This window comes from Wyeomyia smithii, chromosome 3 (assembly GCF_029784165.1).
Source record: "Wyeomyia smithii strain HCP4-BCI-WySm-NY-G18 chromosome 3, ASM2978416v1, whole genome shotgun sequence".
In the NCBI taxonomy this organism is placed as follows: domain Eukaryota; kingdom Metazoa; phylum Arthropoda; class Insecta; order Diptera; family Culicidae; genus Wyeomyia; species Wyeomyia smithii.
Genome location: NC_073696.1, coordinates 47,798,926 through 47,816,768, shown reverse-complemented (window position 1 = coordinate 47,816,768; position 17,843 = coordinate 47,798,926). Strand labels below are relative to the sequence as shown.

Here is a 17,843-nt window from a genome sequence, read left to right as displayed (position 1 = left end):
TGATAGTCAAAAAGCACGTACTATCATAGCAAATAGAGTGGTAATTGTGTCTTTCGTTCGACAGAGTACCGAAGGATCTTTTACTGTCCCTGAAAAGTATACTCAATGTGTTTTTTTTTTTCATATGCGTTTTAAGTCTATTTTTGTTAAAACAAAAGGTGTTTCAATTGTATTTATTTTAAGTAAAACAATTTCCGAAGGAAAATCCTGCAGACGGATCCCGCAACAAGCCAAATAAAGTTCTTGAAAAAAAAACGCTTTTTCTTGACTACTTGTTTTTAATGTTTTATAAAGATTCGTTGGGTAGAGCCCAACAATTTTTCAAAATGCTTTATCAGAGGTTTAAATTTGGTTTAAATCTCTCTACAAAAGTCTTCTATTTTATTCATTCTATGAACAACATATATAAATTCGTTTTTGACACCCTTCAAATGCTAATTAGTACCATACAAACGATTTATTTAGCAAATAATCACTGTACACGAGCCTACATCCGCAAGGTAGCTGTTAAAACAGGTTAAGCTTCATCCCTAAATCAGTGAATACTGATTCGAACAGGAAAAATAAATTGACAAAATTACTACAGCGCCAACCTCAACCTAGCGACACTCCATACCAACCAACTCAATTCTCAGTTCAATGGCGGGCAAACCAGTTTAAATTAAATAACGCAAAGCAATTGCCATTGCATTACAGAGCGCGCAATTGATGCGAAGACGACATTGTACAAAACGAATACAAATGCACTCGTAATAGCTGATGATAAATTTAAATTAATTTACCTTTTTGCCCGGATTGATTTCCCGCCGCCTGTTTCGCTCACTCACTCACACACACACGCAGACACACACAAAGCTGCCATTCGTTACGCCGGATTGAGCTTGATAATAAATGCGAGTCGTTTGTTTAGGCATTTATTCTCAGTCTCTTTTGTGTTCACGCTGTACGCACGTAACGCAGAGCAAGAGAGATGCTACGCTGTACATTTCACTCTTCACCGCGGTTACATATGCAAACGGAGGGCGTGGTTAAAATCAAACATGAAGGCAAAGCGCAGAAAAAAAACATGACCCTTGAACATCCCTACTGGCTGAATGGGAAATTTCGGCATACACACGTTTTCAACAGTTCTTAGTTTTGCAGAGAAAATAAATTTTACAAAAGTTGTAAAGTATAAAACATTGTTAGTGACAAAATCTTAATAATATATAAATCTCACGTAACACGCACGAAAACATTTTGCTGCTTAGACACGTAAAACGAGTAGTCTAACGGCGACCCTGCTAACAAAACCGAACCCTTTAACATTTATACACGCAAAACTAATAATACCAACAACACACACATTCATTACATGTTACTCCAACCAAACATTCGGCTTTCGAAGCTATGTAGCAAGCTAAACTGTACAGGTTACCTGCTGCCCCATACGAACCTTACACTTAGAACGACGTGGAAAGCTGGTATCAGGAGAGGCTGTCTTTTTCCCGGGGAAACTGCGGCATCGGAAGATCTTTGGCATAGCATTTGCACTGGCAGGACGTCACCGGGCACTCCGTGTTTTCACTGTGGACGATTTGAACAGATTTTTCAACAAGTTTTAATTAGTATTTGATTTTTAACTTAAACCGTAAGATCGCTTAAACTACTACACAAAAAATGACGTTTTTTTTTTCAACCTTTATAGGCAAAGATATGTGAAAGATGCTTTTAAAAAGTGTCTACCTCTAATATTTTTTGATCGTAATATCTGCATTCAGTTTACTCAAAACGATGTGTTTTGTGAAATTTGCCTTCACTTTCTTCAGAAAATAAACAAACTCATAGGTAGTTTTCACTAGAAACTTCAGAAAATAATCAGAAAAAAAGCACACTAACAAAATTACACAACCCGAAAAGCGAATGGTGTAGGTATTGAAGAATTATTAAAAAAAAATTGAATATGATTCATTGAATGGTCAGTTCTTTTCATATATGTACAGCATAATTGGATACTTGTTGGGAGTATTCCAGGGATTGATAGGGAGCCACATTTGGTGAAAAACACTCTTCTACGCATATGCCCTGACGTTAATCTACTCAGAGTTATTCAACTTTTAAGTTTGTTGAAAAAAAGTAGCTAGCTAAAGTAGCTCTTACTTTGAATGTTTACCCTTTAGAGCAATTCTACTGATTTCATTTGAAAGCTGAGAAATTTTTCTACTAGATGTAGAAAAAATGGAAGCAAAACTTTACGAGAGTAGTACAGTTTTAAACGTATTTTGATGATTACGAAAGCGAAAAACAATTAAAAAAATTACTGACGAAAAAACATGGTCAACGACATTATTTTTTAACTCAAATTGAGCGTCACAAAGCGCTTTACAATTCGTTTTTTGACATCAACTTCCTATCTGCTTTAGTTTTCGAGAAATGCAGTGCGATCAAATTAATCGAAATACAATTAGGCAATTTCTGTTCGTATACTGAAAATACAATTGAATACTGTTAATCAGTAATGAAAAGCGGGTTTTATTTCTTAAACGGCCTGCAGGTTTAACAAACCCGTAAAAAAATTTATAGGTTTTACAACCGGTCAAAATATCCCTTTTCTCACCTCACGTAAACAGTAGTTATTCAGGCTAAACCTAAATTAATCCACCTAGCGGTCAGACCCAGCCTTTCTGATTCAAACTTTTATTTGTAAAAATAGATTTACATGAACGCTTCAATCCAATAAATGTATATTAACTCTTTAGGTTCTAAAATATTGATGTTGTAATCTATACATATAAAAATGTAGTCCGGTCTGTCTGTCTGTTTGATCCATATAGGCTCGAAAACTACCGAACCGATCGACGTGAAAATTTGTATGTAGGGGTTATTGGTCCCGATAAAGATTCCTATGATAGTTTGAGACCCCTCCTTCTTCTGGAAGGGAGGGGTCCCACACAAATGACACATAAATTTCTGCACAACTCAAGAACAAACTAAGCAAATGAAACCGAATTTGGCATGTGGATGTTTTAAGGGGAAACAAATATGTCCATAATAGTTGGACGCCCCTTTCTTTTCTGGAAGGGAGGGGTTCCATACAAAAGAAACACAAATTTCTGCACATCTCGAGACCTAATCAACTAAATGGAACAAAATTTGGCAGGTAAATGTTTTTAGTAGTAAAAAATATTCCCATAATGTTTTGACACCTTTCCTTCTTTCGGAATGGAGGGATTCCATTCAAATAAAACACAAATTTCTGCACATCTCGAGAACTAAGCGAGTAAATGGAACCAAATTTAGCATGTGAATGTTTTTAGGGGTAACAAATATGTCCACAATGGTTCACCCTTCTTTTTTCTGGAAGGGAGGGGTTCCATACAAATGAAACACAAATCTCTGCACATCTCGAGAGCTAACCAACCAAATTTGGGAGGTGAATGTTTTTGGACAAATATGTGCATAATGATTTGACACCCCTCCCTCTTCTATAAGGTAGGGGTCCCATACAAATGAAACACAAATTTCGCACAGCACAAGAACCAATCAAGAAAATACAACCAAATTTGTTATGTGAATGTTTTTAGAGGTAACAAATATATCCATAATGGTTCGACGCCGCTCCCTCTTCTGGAAGCACATGTTTCTGCACAAATTTCTGTACATCTCGCGAACTAATCAACTAAATGTATTCATATTTGGCAGGTTAATGTTTTTAGTGGTAACAAATATGTTCCATAATCGACCTCAGGCAACATTTTGGATCATAAGATGGCAACTTCCGGTTGCTGGAAAAAGCCAAAAATGGCCGATTTCCACCCAATATAATAATATCCGAATTTAGAATGATGCACAGGAGCTAAAATCGACCACAGATACCAATTTGAATTCTAAAATGGCGACTTCCGGTTTCTGAAAAACAGCTGAAAATGACCAAATACCACCCAATATGAGTGTTTCTTTAACCAGAATGACATTCAAAATCCAGAAATTGCCTCTAAATGCCATTATGAAATCCACAATGGCAACTTCCGGTTTCGGAAGAACAGCGACTAACGACCAAATACCACCCAATATGGGTATTTCCGGTGTCAGATTGATGCCATAAAATCAGCTGAAAATAACCGAATACCACCCAATATGAATATATTCAGAATTAAGGCGATGTACAGAAACCAAAAGTCGAGGATGTTGTCATTTCGATAAAACCAATCGTTTCAAACGATTTGTTATTTGACTTTGATCTTATCCGATTCGTTTTGCATTTGCAGACTTTAAACACATCGCAAGGAATCAATGAATTTCGAACGTTCAAATAGTACGATACCACATTTAAATTATGTTGAGGCCATATATATTGATCAGAGCAGGTATAGTTTCAAATAGTCTTTGAATTTCTTTTCTCTCCATAACTTTTGAACCACATATTAAATTGTTATGAAGTTTGTTATTTGTAAGTTTGAGAGATGACTCGTTCGTATGACACTAGTTATGTTCAAATAAGTCATGTAATCTTTGAGATAATAGACTTTCGTTGTTTTATTAACAATTTAATCCATAACGGTTGCTCAAGTTCGATTATAATCAAGTGAAAAGGGAACGTATAGGGCAGCCAAACTTTGGAACCAAGTGTTCAATAATAATTCATCAGTTAACCCCTAACTAGCCCGCTCATTTCATAATAATATTGATCAAATTGGTTGTGTAGATTCTGAGATAATGAAGTTTCGTGATTTTCACATTTCGGTACATTACAGACGAAGTTACGGTTCGATTACAGTAGAATTCAATAGGGTGTTATGAGGCAGCTAGACTTATTAATTGACACTAATTTTGTGGAAATCGGGTCAGCCATCTTTGAGAAAAGTGAGTGAGTTCAAGTAGTCTTCGGAATATGTTCCTTTTCATAGCTGGATTTCACATTTTTAAACATAACAGGCAAAGTAATAGTCCGATTGTAAAACAAATCAATAGGGTCTCATGGGACAACTAGACCTTCCATTTGACACTGATTTTGTGAAAATCGGTCCAGCCATCTCTGAGAAACATGAGTGAGATTAAATAGTCTCTAGAACACGTTTCTTTTCATAACTTTTGAACCACAAGTTCAATCTTTATAAAATTCAAGAGTTAAGGGTATTTCAGGTAGCCCGTTCATTTGAAATCAATTTTGTTCAAATCGGTTGTGTAGTTTTCGAGATAATGATGTTTCATGATTTTTACATTTTAATACATAACCTCTAAACTAAAAATCCGATTACAATAAAATTCAATAGGGTCTTATGGGACAATAAGATCTTTCATTTGCAATTAATTTCATGAAAATCGGTCCAGCCATCTCTGAGAAAAGTGAGTGAGAATAAAAATCTGCACATACACACACACACACACACACACACACACACACACACACACACACATACACACACACACACACACACACACACACACACACACACACACATACAGAAAATGCTCAGCTCGTCGAGCTGAGTCGAGTGATATATGCCATTCGGCCCTTTGGAGCACTTTTATATTTTCGGTTTTGCAAGTGATTGCTATACCTTTCTAGGAGAAAGGCAAAAAATCTTAAGAAACACATTTTAGTTTTTGATAAATTTCCGTCGGTCTAGTTCCGCCATTGTTGTGCCAATCATCGATACTCGAGGAGGCGAATCCACCACAGACCCTAACATATGACCAGTGGCGCCACCGACTTCACTTCCTCATGGATGTAACACGTGATAAGGTGATATATCATGATCGAAACAGTCCTAGAAAATATATCATCACCAGAACAATTTTTTGTATGCGAAATTTCGCCACTATTTTATAAAAAAAAAAATATGTATCTAACATTCAACAAAATCATCAAACAACTTCTCCCGATGCGAAGGCCTGTTTTTTTATCATGATCGAAAGTGTATGAATCATGATCAGAACAGCTTACTTCTGAGACTTCATCGCTTCACTTTGCCTGTGCTTAATATAATGTTGGATTCCACGTACATAATACAATTCACGGAAAAGTTTTTGTTAGAACTTTTTCTCCCTGAGAGTATCCATTTTGAAATATTAAGAATAGTTTTAGGCAAAAAGTTTGTTTAGGCAAATGGTGACATGAAAATCTTTGTATCATGAAAATAGTCATGATCATGGTACATTCTCTTATCGAAGATTTTTCACAACAGAAAACTTTTTTAACGAAATAACAATGCCGAGTGCTGAATATTAAGGTAATTTATTGCATCTTAAAGAATAAATGCCGCAAAAATATTCCGATACCTATAGTGTTGATGAAATCCGCAACATTTCCCAGAATATCTCTCATAACGTACAATATGAACGCTCTGTTAGATAACCAGACTGGCCATTTTATGTCACCATCTCTACATCTCTGACGCATCCCGAGTCGCCTCTTCCTTTTTCTGTGTGAAGACTGTTTACTATTACCAAATTGAGCGACATTGATGATTGATGATATTTTCGAAGAAACTCACTTCGTTGTCTTGAATAGTTGTCGACAACATGTCCCGCCCTTTGTTGGAAAGAACTGTATAAAATGCACCAGTTGGGCATTTACGCAATTTGCAGTACTTCTAATCATTTTAGGCGACATTCAACGAGTGCGAGGACTACCTCGGAGTCAACGACATTCTCTAGGCTCTCCGCTGGAAATAGTTTTGGCAGCTTTCTCGTCAGGCATTCTGGCTACATGTCCAGTCCACAGAAGCCTACCCCGCTGTATCAACTTCACTATATCAGCATGTTTGTATACCTGGTACTACTCGTGGGTCATGCATCTGCGCCACACTCAATCTTCCAATTTACCGCCAAGTATCGATCGCAGAACATCACACTCAAAAACTCCGAGCACTCGTCGATCAGCTTCCTTCAGTGTCCATGCTTCATGTCCGTAAAGGCAACCGGGAATTTCAGCGGTCTATAGAGCACTTGTTTTGTGCGAGTTTGCAAACTACGGAACGTTAGCTGGTTACGCAGTCCGAAGAAGGCCCGGTGCGCAGCTGCAACTCGTCGTTTCACAAGCCTACCAGGACAAACGAATTCATCAACCACATCAAATCGTTCTCTAATAATCTTCACTTCAGCTCCAACAGCACCGAAGATACCACACTCCCTGCCAGCTACCATGTACTGTGTTTTGGCAGGGTTAATGCTGAATCCCAACATGTGAGCATGTGAGATTTCGTGATGAACGTACCGTTTCTTTGCACGTTTGCTCTTCGTACTGCACCTTCAAGAGCGATATTAAACAGTAAGTTGGAGAACGCATCACCTTGCTTCAGTCCATCTAACGTTACGAACGCGATCCATGGCTCGCCAGCTACCCGCATGCATGATTTCGATTCTTTCAGCGTCATACGAATAAGCCTAGTTAGTTTCGTCGGGAAGCCGTGTTCCAGCATTATCTGCCACAGCTCGTTTCTTTTCGCTGAATCGTATGGCGATTTAAAATCTACAAACAGATGGTAGGTCTGCAAGTTATAGGGTAACGGGGGTATTTTGGCCAGCTTTGGGAAGTGTTCGCACAGTTCATTAAAAACAAACACAATTTTTTTAAATAAATACCTACCCTATTATACCATTGTTAAAAGTTAAGTGTCTATTTTAATATACACCGTTCAACAATGCAATATATTGAAAAATATCCTGGAAATATCAAAATATTGAATATTTTTAGAGCAAAAATAGTGGTTTGGAGGATAACATCCTTCTGCTGTGAATTTTTGTAAATTTCAGGCTTCTAAAAATGAAATGATTTGGCTTATAGCGGTTTGACAGGCATTCTCGTCCAATTTCATATCGTTAAATTTGATAAATTAAGAAGTAATTACCTGTAAATTGTCCCAAGCTGCTTCTTTGTTCACGTGCAACGGCCGAACGGTAATAAAGGGAGATGTAAAAACATGGCATGGCCAAAATATGTTTGCTTCAGAAAGAGGCAAACATATTTCGGCCATGCGTTTAACCACTTTTTCAGCTTTTACCAACATGTTAGAGTATGCAAACTGTTTCTATGACATTTTATTAATGTTACTACAACAACGAATTGTTTCAAAAGCATACATATTTGTTACAATAGCTTCTGGACGTTGACTTGTATATTACCACTTCCTCTTGACTTTGGGTTGACTCAGCCATGACTTTGAATATGTATGAACTAATTCCAAAACAACACTACCTAGAGCCAGTTTTTCGCCGAAAATTATAGTGTAGTATGATTCTTAGGTGTGTCATTCAATGTTGCATGCATAGTTTTCTAATATTCATTGAATTTATCAGATAAAATTCGTAAAGTGTTACCGGGTGGGCCAAAATATGCATGTGGGCCAAAATACCCCCGTTACCCTACTCCTGGAACTTATCGAGGATCTGTCGCAGGGTGAAAATTTGATCCATTGTAGAACGCCCCTGTCGAAAGCCAGCCTGGTATTCGCCAACTAAGGATTCCGTTAACGGTCGCAATCTGAAGAACAGAATACGCGAGAGCACTTTACTGCCGGTTCCCGCATAACTGTCCTATACTGATTTTAATCACTTTTGAGTTATCATCGGGAATCGACTTACCTGTTATCATATTTTCTGGAAAAAAATTAAAATTGATTCTTTTGTATGGAAAAACATGGAAAAAATACCAAGTTGTTTTTGTCCCATATTGAAAGTACCCGCATTACAGTCCCACTGCATAGTGGTGCAAAGTGCAAACATATAATTTTGCTCCAGATTGGTATATATCGGATTGGCATATAGAAGTATGTCATTTAATTAACTAGACTAATGTTGTTTTTCTGTAGTACAATCTACGTTGCCAATGATACTGCCGGTTGCTGGTTGAATTTATATGTGATGGGACAAAATATGCGAGTATTTTTGAAATGTACCCGCATATTTTGTCCCATTTTGTCTTTTTTTCAAGTTATATAACGTTAAACTCTCCCAGGTGGTCTCGAGGTACGATGCTGGCCCAACAAGCCAGTCGTCGTGGGTTCGAGTCTCGGCTCGGGAGAGACGGTTAGTGTCAGTAGGATCGTAGCGCTAGCCCCGCAATTGTCCTGTACACTAAACAGTCGGCTGCGAAGTCTGTGTATAACAAACAGAAGGTCAAGTTCCGAATCGGAATGTAGCACCAAGGCTTTGCTTTATAACGTAAAACCAATTCCATCCATGGTTTTTTGTTCTCAACGATAAACTTGTGCTGCCATGAAACTGTTATGGTCGTTGGTTCTGGATGTAATTGCTGGAAATCCGAAAATTCACGGATAATATTAAATCGCCGTTTTCTCAACATGTTGTTTTTCATTATGGGACAGTTATCCGGGTACCGGCAGTTTATATACGGATTTGAGCAACGTAATGCCTCGATAGTTTCAACAATCCGATCGGTGACCCTTCGTATAGATAGGACATATGAGGCCTTCTAACCAGTCGTTCGGCATTTATTCATCCGCCCACATCCTTAGTATCATATGGTGGATCGCATCATACAGCCGCGCGCTTTCTGCTTTCAGAAGTTCAACCGGGATATCTTTCTTCCCAGCAACCTTTTCCAGCTCACTAATCGCTTTTTACTACCAACACAGGTGGTTACACAGCTTGTTCGTCACTCATAATCGTCATCCTGTTCCTGCTCTGCTCATTCGGCTCCTCACCGTTCAATAGCAGCTGAAAATGCCACCTAGCTGCAACCGTCGGTTTATCGGTAAGTAGGTTGCCGTCCTTGTCATTACACATGACCGGCACAAGGAAATTCCTGCTTCTGACTCTGTTGACTGTTCTTTAGAAGCTTCGCACGTCGTTTCTAGCATAGCTGTACCACATACATAAGACATACGTAACACTCAGGAAGAAATCTTCGAAGAATATGTTGGTACAAAATGGACTACTCGAATGGTACCACGCTCTGAATAAAATCACTGTTTGAGTTGTTTTTTAAAGCAGTGTACCTGCGCAGCCCTGCATTTGTCTCGTTCCTACACGAAAAATGCTGCATTAATTCTGTAAATAACTTTTTGACAGTTCCTTATGGGATTTTCTTTGGGGCTCGATGAAGCCGAGAAAAAGAAAATTCATTTTGTTGGACAGGACGAAGTACGGAGTACTATGGGGCAACGTGTACCAGAAAAAAACGCCAGTGTTACGTATGTCTTATGTATGTGGCTTACTCTGCGCTGGCGGGCACCTGCTCTTCGTACTCGCGCTTCTTCCGACGGTGAACTCTGTTTCCGGCAGCTCTTGACTTCCTGTATCTCTCTCTGCTCTGGTGCAGAGAGTGAGCATGCGGCTCTCTGGCACTCAGCATTAAACCAGCCGTTACGCTGTCGTTTGTCGGTGCGTAGGTGTTGATTACACTTGCCCTTAATCCTTAACACACATATACGGTCATCTACGGGCCTCCACCGGATGACTCTTGTTTTCTGATTTCCCAGTACTACACAGCCGACGCCCCGTTCCGCTACTTTGAGGCTACTGTAGTAGATGTGGTACTTGAAGGAAGTGCGTACAATAAGGTCTACTGCACGGATTCCCTTTCCCCTTCGTGCACACTACAGCAATCCAATTGTCCTCTTTGGTTAACAGCAGTATCGTTCTGGAACTCCAATTATCGTAGTTGAAACCATTGAGATCCGGAAACGACATCAGCTTTTTTGGAATGAATATTAAACACTTAATACTAATGTTCCGATTCCGGTCGCATAGGCCCATAACCTATTGGCTGACAAAGTGGAATAATCAGGATGGACTGGAAATATCTTGAAGAACTATTTGAAAGTATGTCTTTATTCAACGGGTGTATGATTCGAACTAAATGATTTCAAACTCTATGCTATATGTAGCGATTACTTCGATTTGCAGTACACTCGCAACAAAAATATGCACGGGGTGGATTGATTTTGTTACAGAGTTTACGCGTTTCTTGGGATCGAGCTCAGCTGTTCCATTTGTGGAGTGTGAGGAAACTTTTTGGCACTTTTTGTCCCGGAAATGATAGATCTGCTATCTCTTATGTCTTATTCCAGTCTGTAGTGGTGATCTTCAGGTGTACTGATATGGAAGGCTGTACTGAAAGTGGGTCATGTTCTTGGAAGCGGCGAACTCGATCAGGCGAAGAGCGTATTCGTTCTTCTAATCGTTCTCAGCACCTTCCAATGTACACACTTAAAATTTATTGCCGGGTTTCGGTAATTTTTGCCAAGAACGGCACCACTGAGTGGTCGGTTAAACGAAGAATGACAGCTGTCCCATTTTTTCGTAAATCTCGGTTTTCCTAACTGAAATTTCAGCACAAAATATCCGTGATCTTGGCAGTGATAGCTCGGTAATAATTTATGCCGAAATTTCAGTTAGGTTGAACCGAGATTTACGGAAAAATGTGACAGCTGTCATTATTTTTTAAACCGAGCACTCAGTGGTGCCGTTCTCTGCAAAAATTACCGAGACCCGGCAATAAATTTCAAGTGTGTAGCTTCCTATCTTTAGTTCCACTACGAAGCATCCCGACAATCGATAATATGTCGCTCACAGGAATGTTTGAGGATGCTACAAACCTAACCGCGATGCCCTAAACGGATTTTAGGTATACCACTTTCATCAAGTATACTTCTTTATTATTACTTCTTAATCCTTAATCTTCTTTCTATACTAAACTGAAAGAACAATATGCTGTCAAAACACTCCAAATGACTCGACCCATATTATATTCAATATTCATGAAACAAAAACGCATTTGCGTTAGGGGCCATCCAAATACCACGTGGACAGCCTGGGGGGAAGGGGGTTGGCTAATGTCCACGGTCCATACAATTTTTTTAGAATTTATATGGCCAGTTGTCCACGGAGGGGGAGGGGGGAGTCAAAATTGCTAAAAATCTATCCACGTGGTATGTGAATGGCCCCTTAACTGTTTTTAGGAATTATTTAATTTTTAGGTAGCATTAAAGTATTTGTAATTGGATATTTTTTGCGGTACTGCTCAGCACTTAAACATTAAGAAATAATAGAAAAAAGGTAGTATAACAGAAAATAGATTTTGATGGTTCGCATTTCTGAATAATACCTATGTAGAACTATTTTTGTGATATTCATTTTGCTCAATCCAAAAATGGATGAAAAGTCTCGCGATCAAATTTTTCCTACATTTTCTAACTTCAATCGCACATCTGTACCAAATAATACCTATCACCTGTATTTTATGATAAAATCAAACGTTAGATAAAAGCTTTGCTGAGTACTGTTTGAGGAAAAACAGCCTCTTAGTAATTTTGAAGCTGCGACCAATCAACCAGTCGTCTTGTGTTCAATTCCCAGCTCAAAGCTTTTTCTAAAATTGGAACAATCATTACGCACCTACAAGTTACGTGAAAACACCCAGATTAGTGACGTTAAAGTCGAGAAGGGAATATTCACTTTTCGCAACTAATGTTGGAAAAAATATTTTACCCTTTCAAAAATATAGAACTACTGGACAACGAAAAAACGTAAAGTTCTTAATTATCACAATCAGATAATACTCACTTGAACCACTCGGCCAGATGTTCGGTATGGCCCCCATGCCGACAGGTCTGACACCACGAAAACCACTTGGAGAACGGCTTCGATTGCCAACCAATCTGCCCCTGGGCAACATGATTTTGCGAAATGGCTCCCATCGTTGTTCCCATATGCAGCAAACAGAGGGCACACCGCGGCAACGGTTTCCGGCAGTTCGGACAGGATGATAGCTTGTGCATTACAGCGGCGTTGCTTCTGAGGCGAGCATCTTCCTGAAGAGCCATCGAGACGTTTTTGCCACAGAAGTTGCACAGAAGAAACACGGAGCGAGAATTCTGGGGTGGCGATCTTATGCGACCCAGGGCTATATCCAACTGAGCGCGTTGCTCCCACAAACCCCAAATATCCAGTAGATCCCTATATGTAGAAATCCAGTACTGCACACGATAATCGGTTAGAAGATCCGAAGTCAAAAAACGCGACGCAATCAGCGCAACAGTTTGCACATCTTCCGTTCGATCGAGATGACTTTGTAGCAGCTTGATACCATCGTTAGTTGCTCCAGTTAGTAGGAGGCCATTCAAGTCACCACCTTCGATACAATTTGCGACCATCCCTTTAATGTATTCTGCTAGTTTCAGATCTGACAGAAAATTACAGGCGAATGCCATACGATCTCCAAGCGAAATTTCCGTTTCGTTAGTAACTGTTTCGAAACCGTCCTTTTCGTGAGCCAGAAACGAAAACATGCAGCGAAGATAGGGATCGTCGATTTGTGTCCTAGCAGCTCCGCACTGTTTACGCCATAACCCGGAACGCTCTGCGCTGAATCCCGACAGGGCTATAGCTGCGACGCGCAGCAAGGAGCTAGGATCGACCGCTTGTTCTGCGCCTTTCCCAAGAATTTCAATGGCTTTGTTTATTTTAAAATGGAAGCAAACTATCAGTGCTGCTCTAGTGAATTCCTTATTTGCACACAATTCATCTATAAATGCTTGGAAGGAAGATTCTTTCTTTCTATCGAAAGTCCAACCACAAAGCAGTTGTGCTGTGTCCCGATGTTCGCTTCTATACACCACCAAACCGCTGCCAATACTAAAATCGACCCATTTCATCATGACCGGGTCAGAGCGGGACATTGCTGGACCATCGGGAGCGCTGCAAACACCTAGAATCGTGTTCAATCCGAGCTTGCAGTCCTCTTTAATCATGTGACCTAGCAGACGCCATACGCCCTTCAAATTGGCGTTTCCAGCTAGCTCACCGTTTCTTTGAATCTCCGCCATTAAACCGTAGTTATTCAGAGCTCGCTTCTGAATAGTTTCGGCTATATCCTCTTCATAGCTATCAATTCCACAGTCCCACTGATTCAGTGAATCGGTTGGAGTTGTCGGTGGAGAAGGCGAAGTAAACTGCCGTAGCTCGTTTCCGTTGTTTCCGTACAAATTGTTATTGTTGTCCCAGGAGATAGCCACTCGCTGCGGTATTCTATAGTCAGAAATGATACCCGTTCCAGAAAGTGCCAACATTCGCTCTAAATCGTACGGATGCCAGGAAATGTAGCCCATCGTTGGAATTCGGCTGCCACTGCGAGCCTGAAGGGGGGAAACGAAACGCTTTATCGAATGCGGTTCACCACCGTCCATTTCCGAACCGGGCCAGTGTAAATCCGTTAAATGAATCAACGGTGAATCTCGCTGCAGTGTCGTCAGCACCGACGATCTCGTCGGACACCAAGACAAGTGCGTTATGTTTCTTTGCATCTGAATCTGACTGATGGATTTGTCCAGCGACCGAAGGTCCCATAGGTTGATAACATTGTCCACGTAACTAGCCAAATAGCGACCGTTGGGCGCGATGCACAGTCCGTTCACCGTACGTGCATTGGCCACGGTTACGACGGCAGAGTTTTCTAAAATAAAACAGAGCGCATTATAGCCTTATACTACCTACTTTTTGTACAACTCGAACATACGCCTAAAGTCCATCATTTTAATGCACTTGTAACTCATTCCAGCTATCATAACCTGCGGAAACGTTCGATCCCAACAGATCGAGTGTGCAGTTTCTGAAAGTCCAATCAACTGGAGGATGGCTGCAAAGAAGTCACGGGTTAAACTAATTATGTAATAGTTTATCTCCACTGTTAACTTACAAGATTGATTGGGCACACCTCTCTCAGTGTCCCAAATCGTAATACAATGATCCGATCGGTTGCGCTCGTGGCCCATTGCAATTATACTCGGTTCTAGCTCACTCCAGGCAATACATGTGCAAGCACGCGAAACGCGCGGAGCTGAAAGTAAAGTTGTTTATCGAATAGAGTCGATTGATTTCATATCCTGTTGGTCATACTAAATTCGATGTTGTTCTCGGTTGCAAAGTTGCACAACGCAACCTTCCCGTTCGGCATTCCAGCGGCAAACAAAATCTCTCCATTCGAATGGTAAGACGGTGCGACCGTTCGAATGAATTGATAGCGCGTCTCGAAGGCAATCAGTGTGGCAGTGGTGGTTTTGGAAATGTCCAAGTTAATGTCTGAAATGTAACGAAAGATTCAAGAGTATACAATTTACACAAATTCTGATAGAGCAAACTTACTACTGTTAATTCCATGGTCAATCAGCTCCCGCTTTTTCACCTGATACAAATTGATTTCCGATCCCGAAACGGTAAGAAAACGATCCGAATACTTCGGGAACCAGTGCAGCTCAACAACGGTTTGAGTCATGTTACGGACACGGCAAAAACATTAAAACAATTATTCAGACAGCTCTAGAAACACTTCGGAGCACGATACGAGATAAATACAACGCACACACACTGGCTGGCACTACTGATAAGAATGAACGCAAACAAAACATTAGCGCCGGATCGCACACCGCAGTTCACCTGCCGTTTTTGACATTTGCGTGCGTGAAGTTAGCCCGTTACACAGCGGGCTTAACAGTGAGCTTGCTGTGGAAAATATTCTTTATTATTAGCTCTTAAATAAGTTTTAATGAAACAATTGGTAGTTTTTATTAGGATTTTGTTATTGAAAATTCTTGGTTTTTTTTTTCAATTTTAATCAACAATTCAAATTTTATTGAAATATAACTTTGCCGGTCATTTTCAATAGTTTTTATATGAACTTTTTTTTCTAAATACAGCCATTCTGCAATTGAAAGGTCGCCTAAAAATTTTAAAAACAAAACATTTATGTAAAATCTATCGAATTTATCACTTGAAAGCAAACAGAAGAAATTCCTAGCAATCCCTCTTCGACAGATGCTAGAACACAATGCCCCGTTGATTTGAACGATTTTTCAAAACCGAGATTCTAACATACCATAACTGGCCTTTGACAGTCATTGGTTAACGTCGAGTGGAGTCGCAATCCTGTCAATGCACAATTGCTGCTCGATTCCGTCAATTATTCGTTGGTCGTTTTAAATTATAAGGAAGTCATCTACGTACACAGCGTCAACAATCAGTTAGCCATCGATGACATGATAGTACACACACGGGTCGTAGTTGAAACGAATCAATTCCATGCAACGGAGCTTTTGGCCTGGGCCTTCGAATTGCATAGAGGCCATCCACATACCACGTGGACAGCTTTGGGGGGGGAGTCTGTGTGATGTCCACGGACCATACAAAATTTTTAAAATTTATATGGGCAGTTGTCCACGGGGTGTGGGGGGGGTTAAAATCGTAAAAAAACTGTCCACGTGGTATGTGGATAGCCCCATACCCTGCTTCAGATCGTAGATGGCCTTTTCTAGTCTGCAAACTTTTTGTAGTGAATGCTCGTTCCCTCTGGCTGCTCTATGAATATTTACTCGTTGTCCAAGTCGCCCTGGAGAAACACTATCACTGCGTCCATCTGGTGTACCTGCAGATCGTACTGCGTCCGATCGAGTGCTTGCTTTACTGTTTCGAGATCTGCCATTATCTGCGAATTGAGAGCCAGCGAGATTACTACCGCTTTAAGGGTTGAAATTAAAACTTGTCTTGGACTGGGCGCTCCCAGTTAGTATCCAGAATCATGTTGCTTATCAACAGCTTCTTCTTTGGAGACGAGAGTACAATGATGACGGAACCTCCGAACTGGAACCATTTTTTTGGTCGATGACATATTTGTGAAGGAACAAGTTTCTGAGGAAGGACGCCTGTACGTCACATGGAAAATAGTATACTTGCTTGGACGTTTGCGCTCCCTCCCGCTGTGACTCAGACTATGATTTTGAGAAAGTTGCGAGGGGAGCGCGGCCGGTTCTTCATGATAATTTTCTGACGTTACTGGCGCACCACCAACGTCAAGTCCGAAAAGATTCTTCATTTCGCTGCAAACTCACTCCTAGTTGTCATTCGGAACGTTCTTGTCTTCCTCCGTTTGCTCAGCTTCAATTACTCGTCGAAACGAACATTGATAGGGTATATGAACCATCATTTTTTGATCCAAATACACGCAGGTTCAGTAGATCGGACATCTTGCCCGTAGTTTTTCTCGTAAGGAATACCGGCGACACCTTTCGACGGAGTTCGGTTTATGAGATACACCGCCGTTCAGTCCAAAATTTCTTGCCCAATTGGCCATCGAGCTTCAAAAAACTAGTATATTCTTGAGTAGTACGGTTCATGCGCTTCGCCGAACCGTTCTGCTCAGAGTTGCAGGGTGCTGTTGACTCGTGACGTATTCTGTACGCTTTAAAATAATCACTCACCTGCTCCTTGCCGTTATCGGTTCGAAGGCACTTCAGTATCTTCCCTGTGTGTCCTTCCGAATACGCCTTGAACCCCGGAATACACCGAAAACCTCTCTCTTAGTCCTCAGGAAGTAGGCGAACGCCATCCTGCTAGCATCGTCGATGAAAGTAACAAAACACTAGCACACATCCGAAGGAACCAGTTCTAGAATTTTGGCTGCTCTGGAACCCTTTGATGTTTACTTTCTATGCAGGGAACATGATGAAATTTTGTGTCCATCCCCATCACTATGCTGGGTAGTCGCTTGAGGCTGTCCCCTAGATTAACTCACCATGCGCTACATTAACCAAATGTGTTTAGCTTGTAGAGACCGTCTGTCTCTCGTCCCGTGACAATGACATCCCCGGTTTAAAGGAGTGGTCCGTAACTTTTCTGTGAACACGTAAATCTGTTGGGAATCTTCTCCCTAATCGCTGCCCCGTTGTTGCGTCCTCGCGAGTCCGTCACACTCATCAAACCTCTCTTGTTTTCTACACGCTCGTGAACAAGTACTCAACAAGGTTTCTTTCATATCTGATAGTTCTATATGAGAAATCAAGGTACTTATAATGAAAGGTATGTTTATTCAGAATAAGCCTCTACTAATATGTGAAATAATCCTTAAA

At 40.4% G+C, this 17,843-nt stretch overlaps 1 protein-coding gene across 2 annotated transcripts; it reads right to left on the bottom strand.

Annotated features, from left to right (window-relative positions):
• Positions 1-1,171: 1,171 nt before the first annotated feature.
• Positions 1,172-15,362, bottom strand: LOC129731776 (GATOR complex protein MIOS). Of its 2 annotated transcripts, XM_055692027.1 has the most exons (6): positions 15,088-15,362; positions 14,842-15,024; positions 14,642-14,782; positions 14,462-14,581; positions 12,511-14,398; positions 1,173-1,566 (listed from the first exon to the last, which is right to left on the bottom strand). In XM_055692027.1, exons 1-6 carry the CDS (start codon positions 15,215-15,217, stop codon positions 1,467-1,469), a joined length of 2,562 nt encoding a protein of 853 aa, XP_055548002.1. In that variant the 5' UTR covers positions 15,218-15,362; the 3' UTR covers positions 1,173-1,466. The 2 variants fall into 2 exon arrangements, with proteins under 2 accessions (XP_055548001.1, XP_055548002.1); XM_055692026.1 differs by having other exon boundaries at positions 1,172-1,566; positions 14,462-14,782.
• Positions 15,363-17,843: the final 2,481 nt, after the last annotated feature.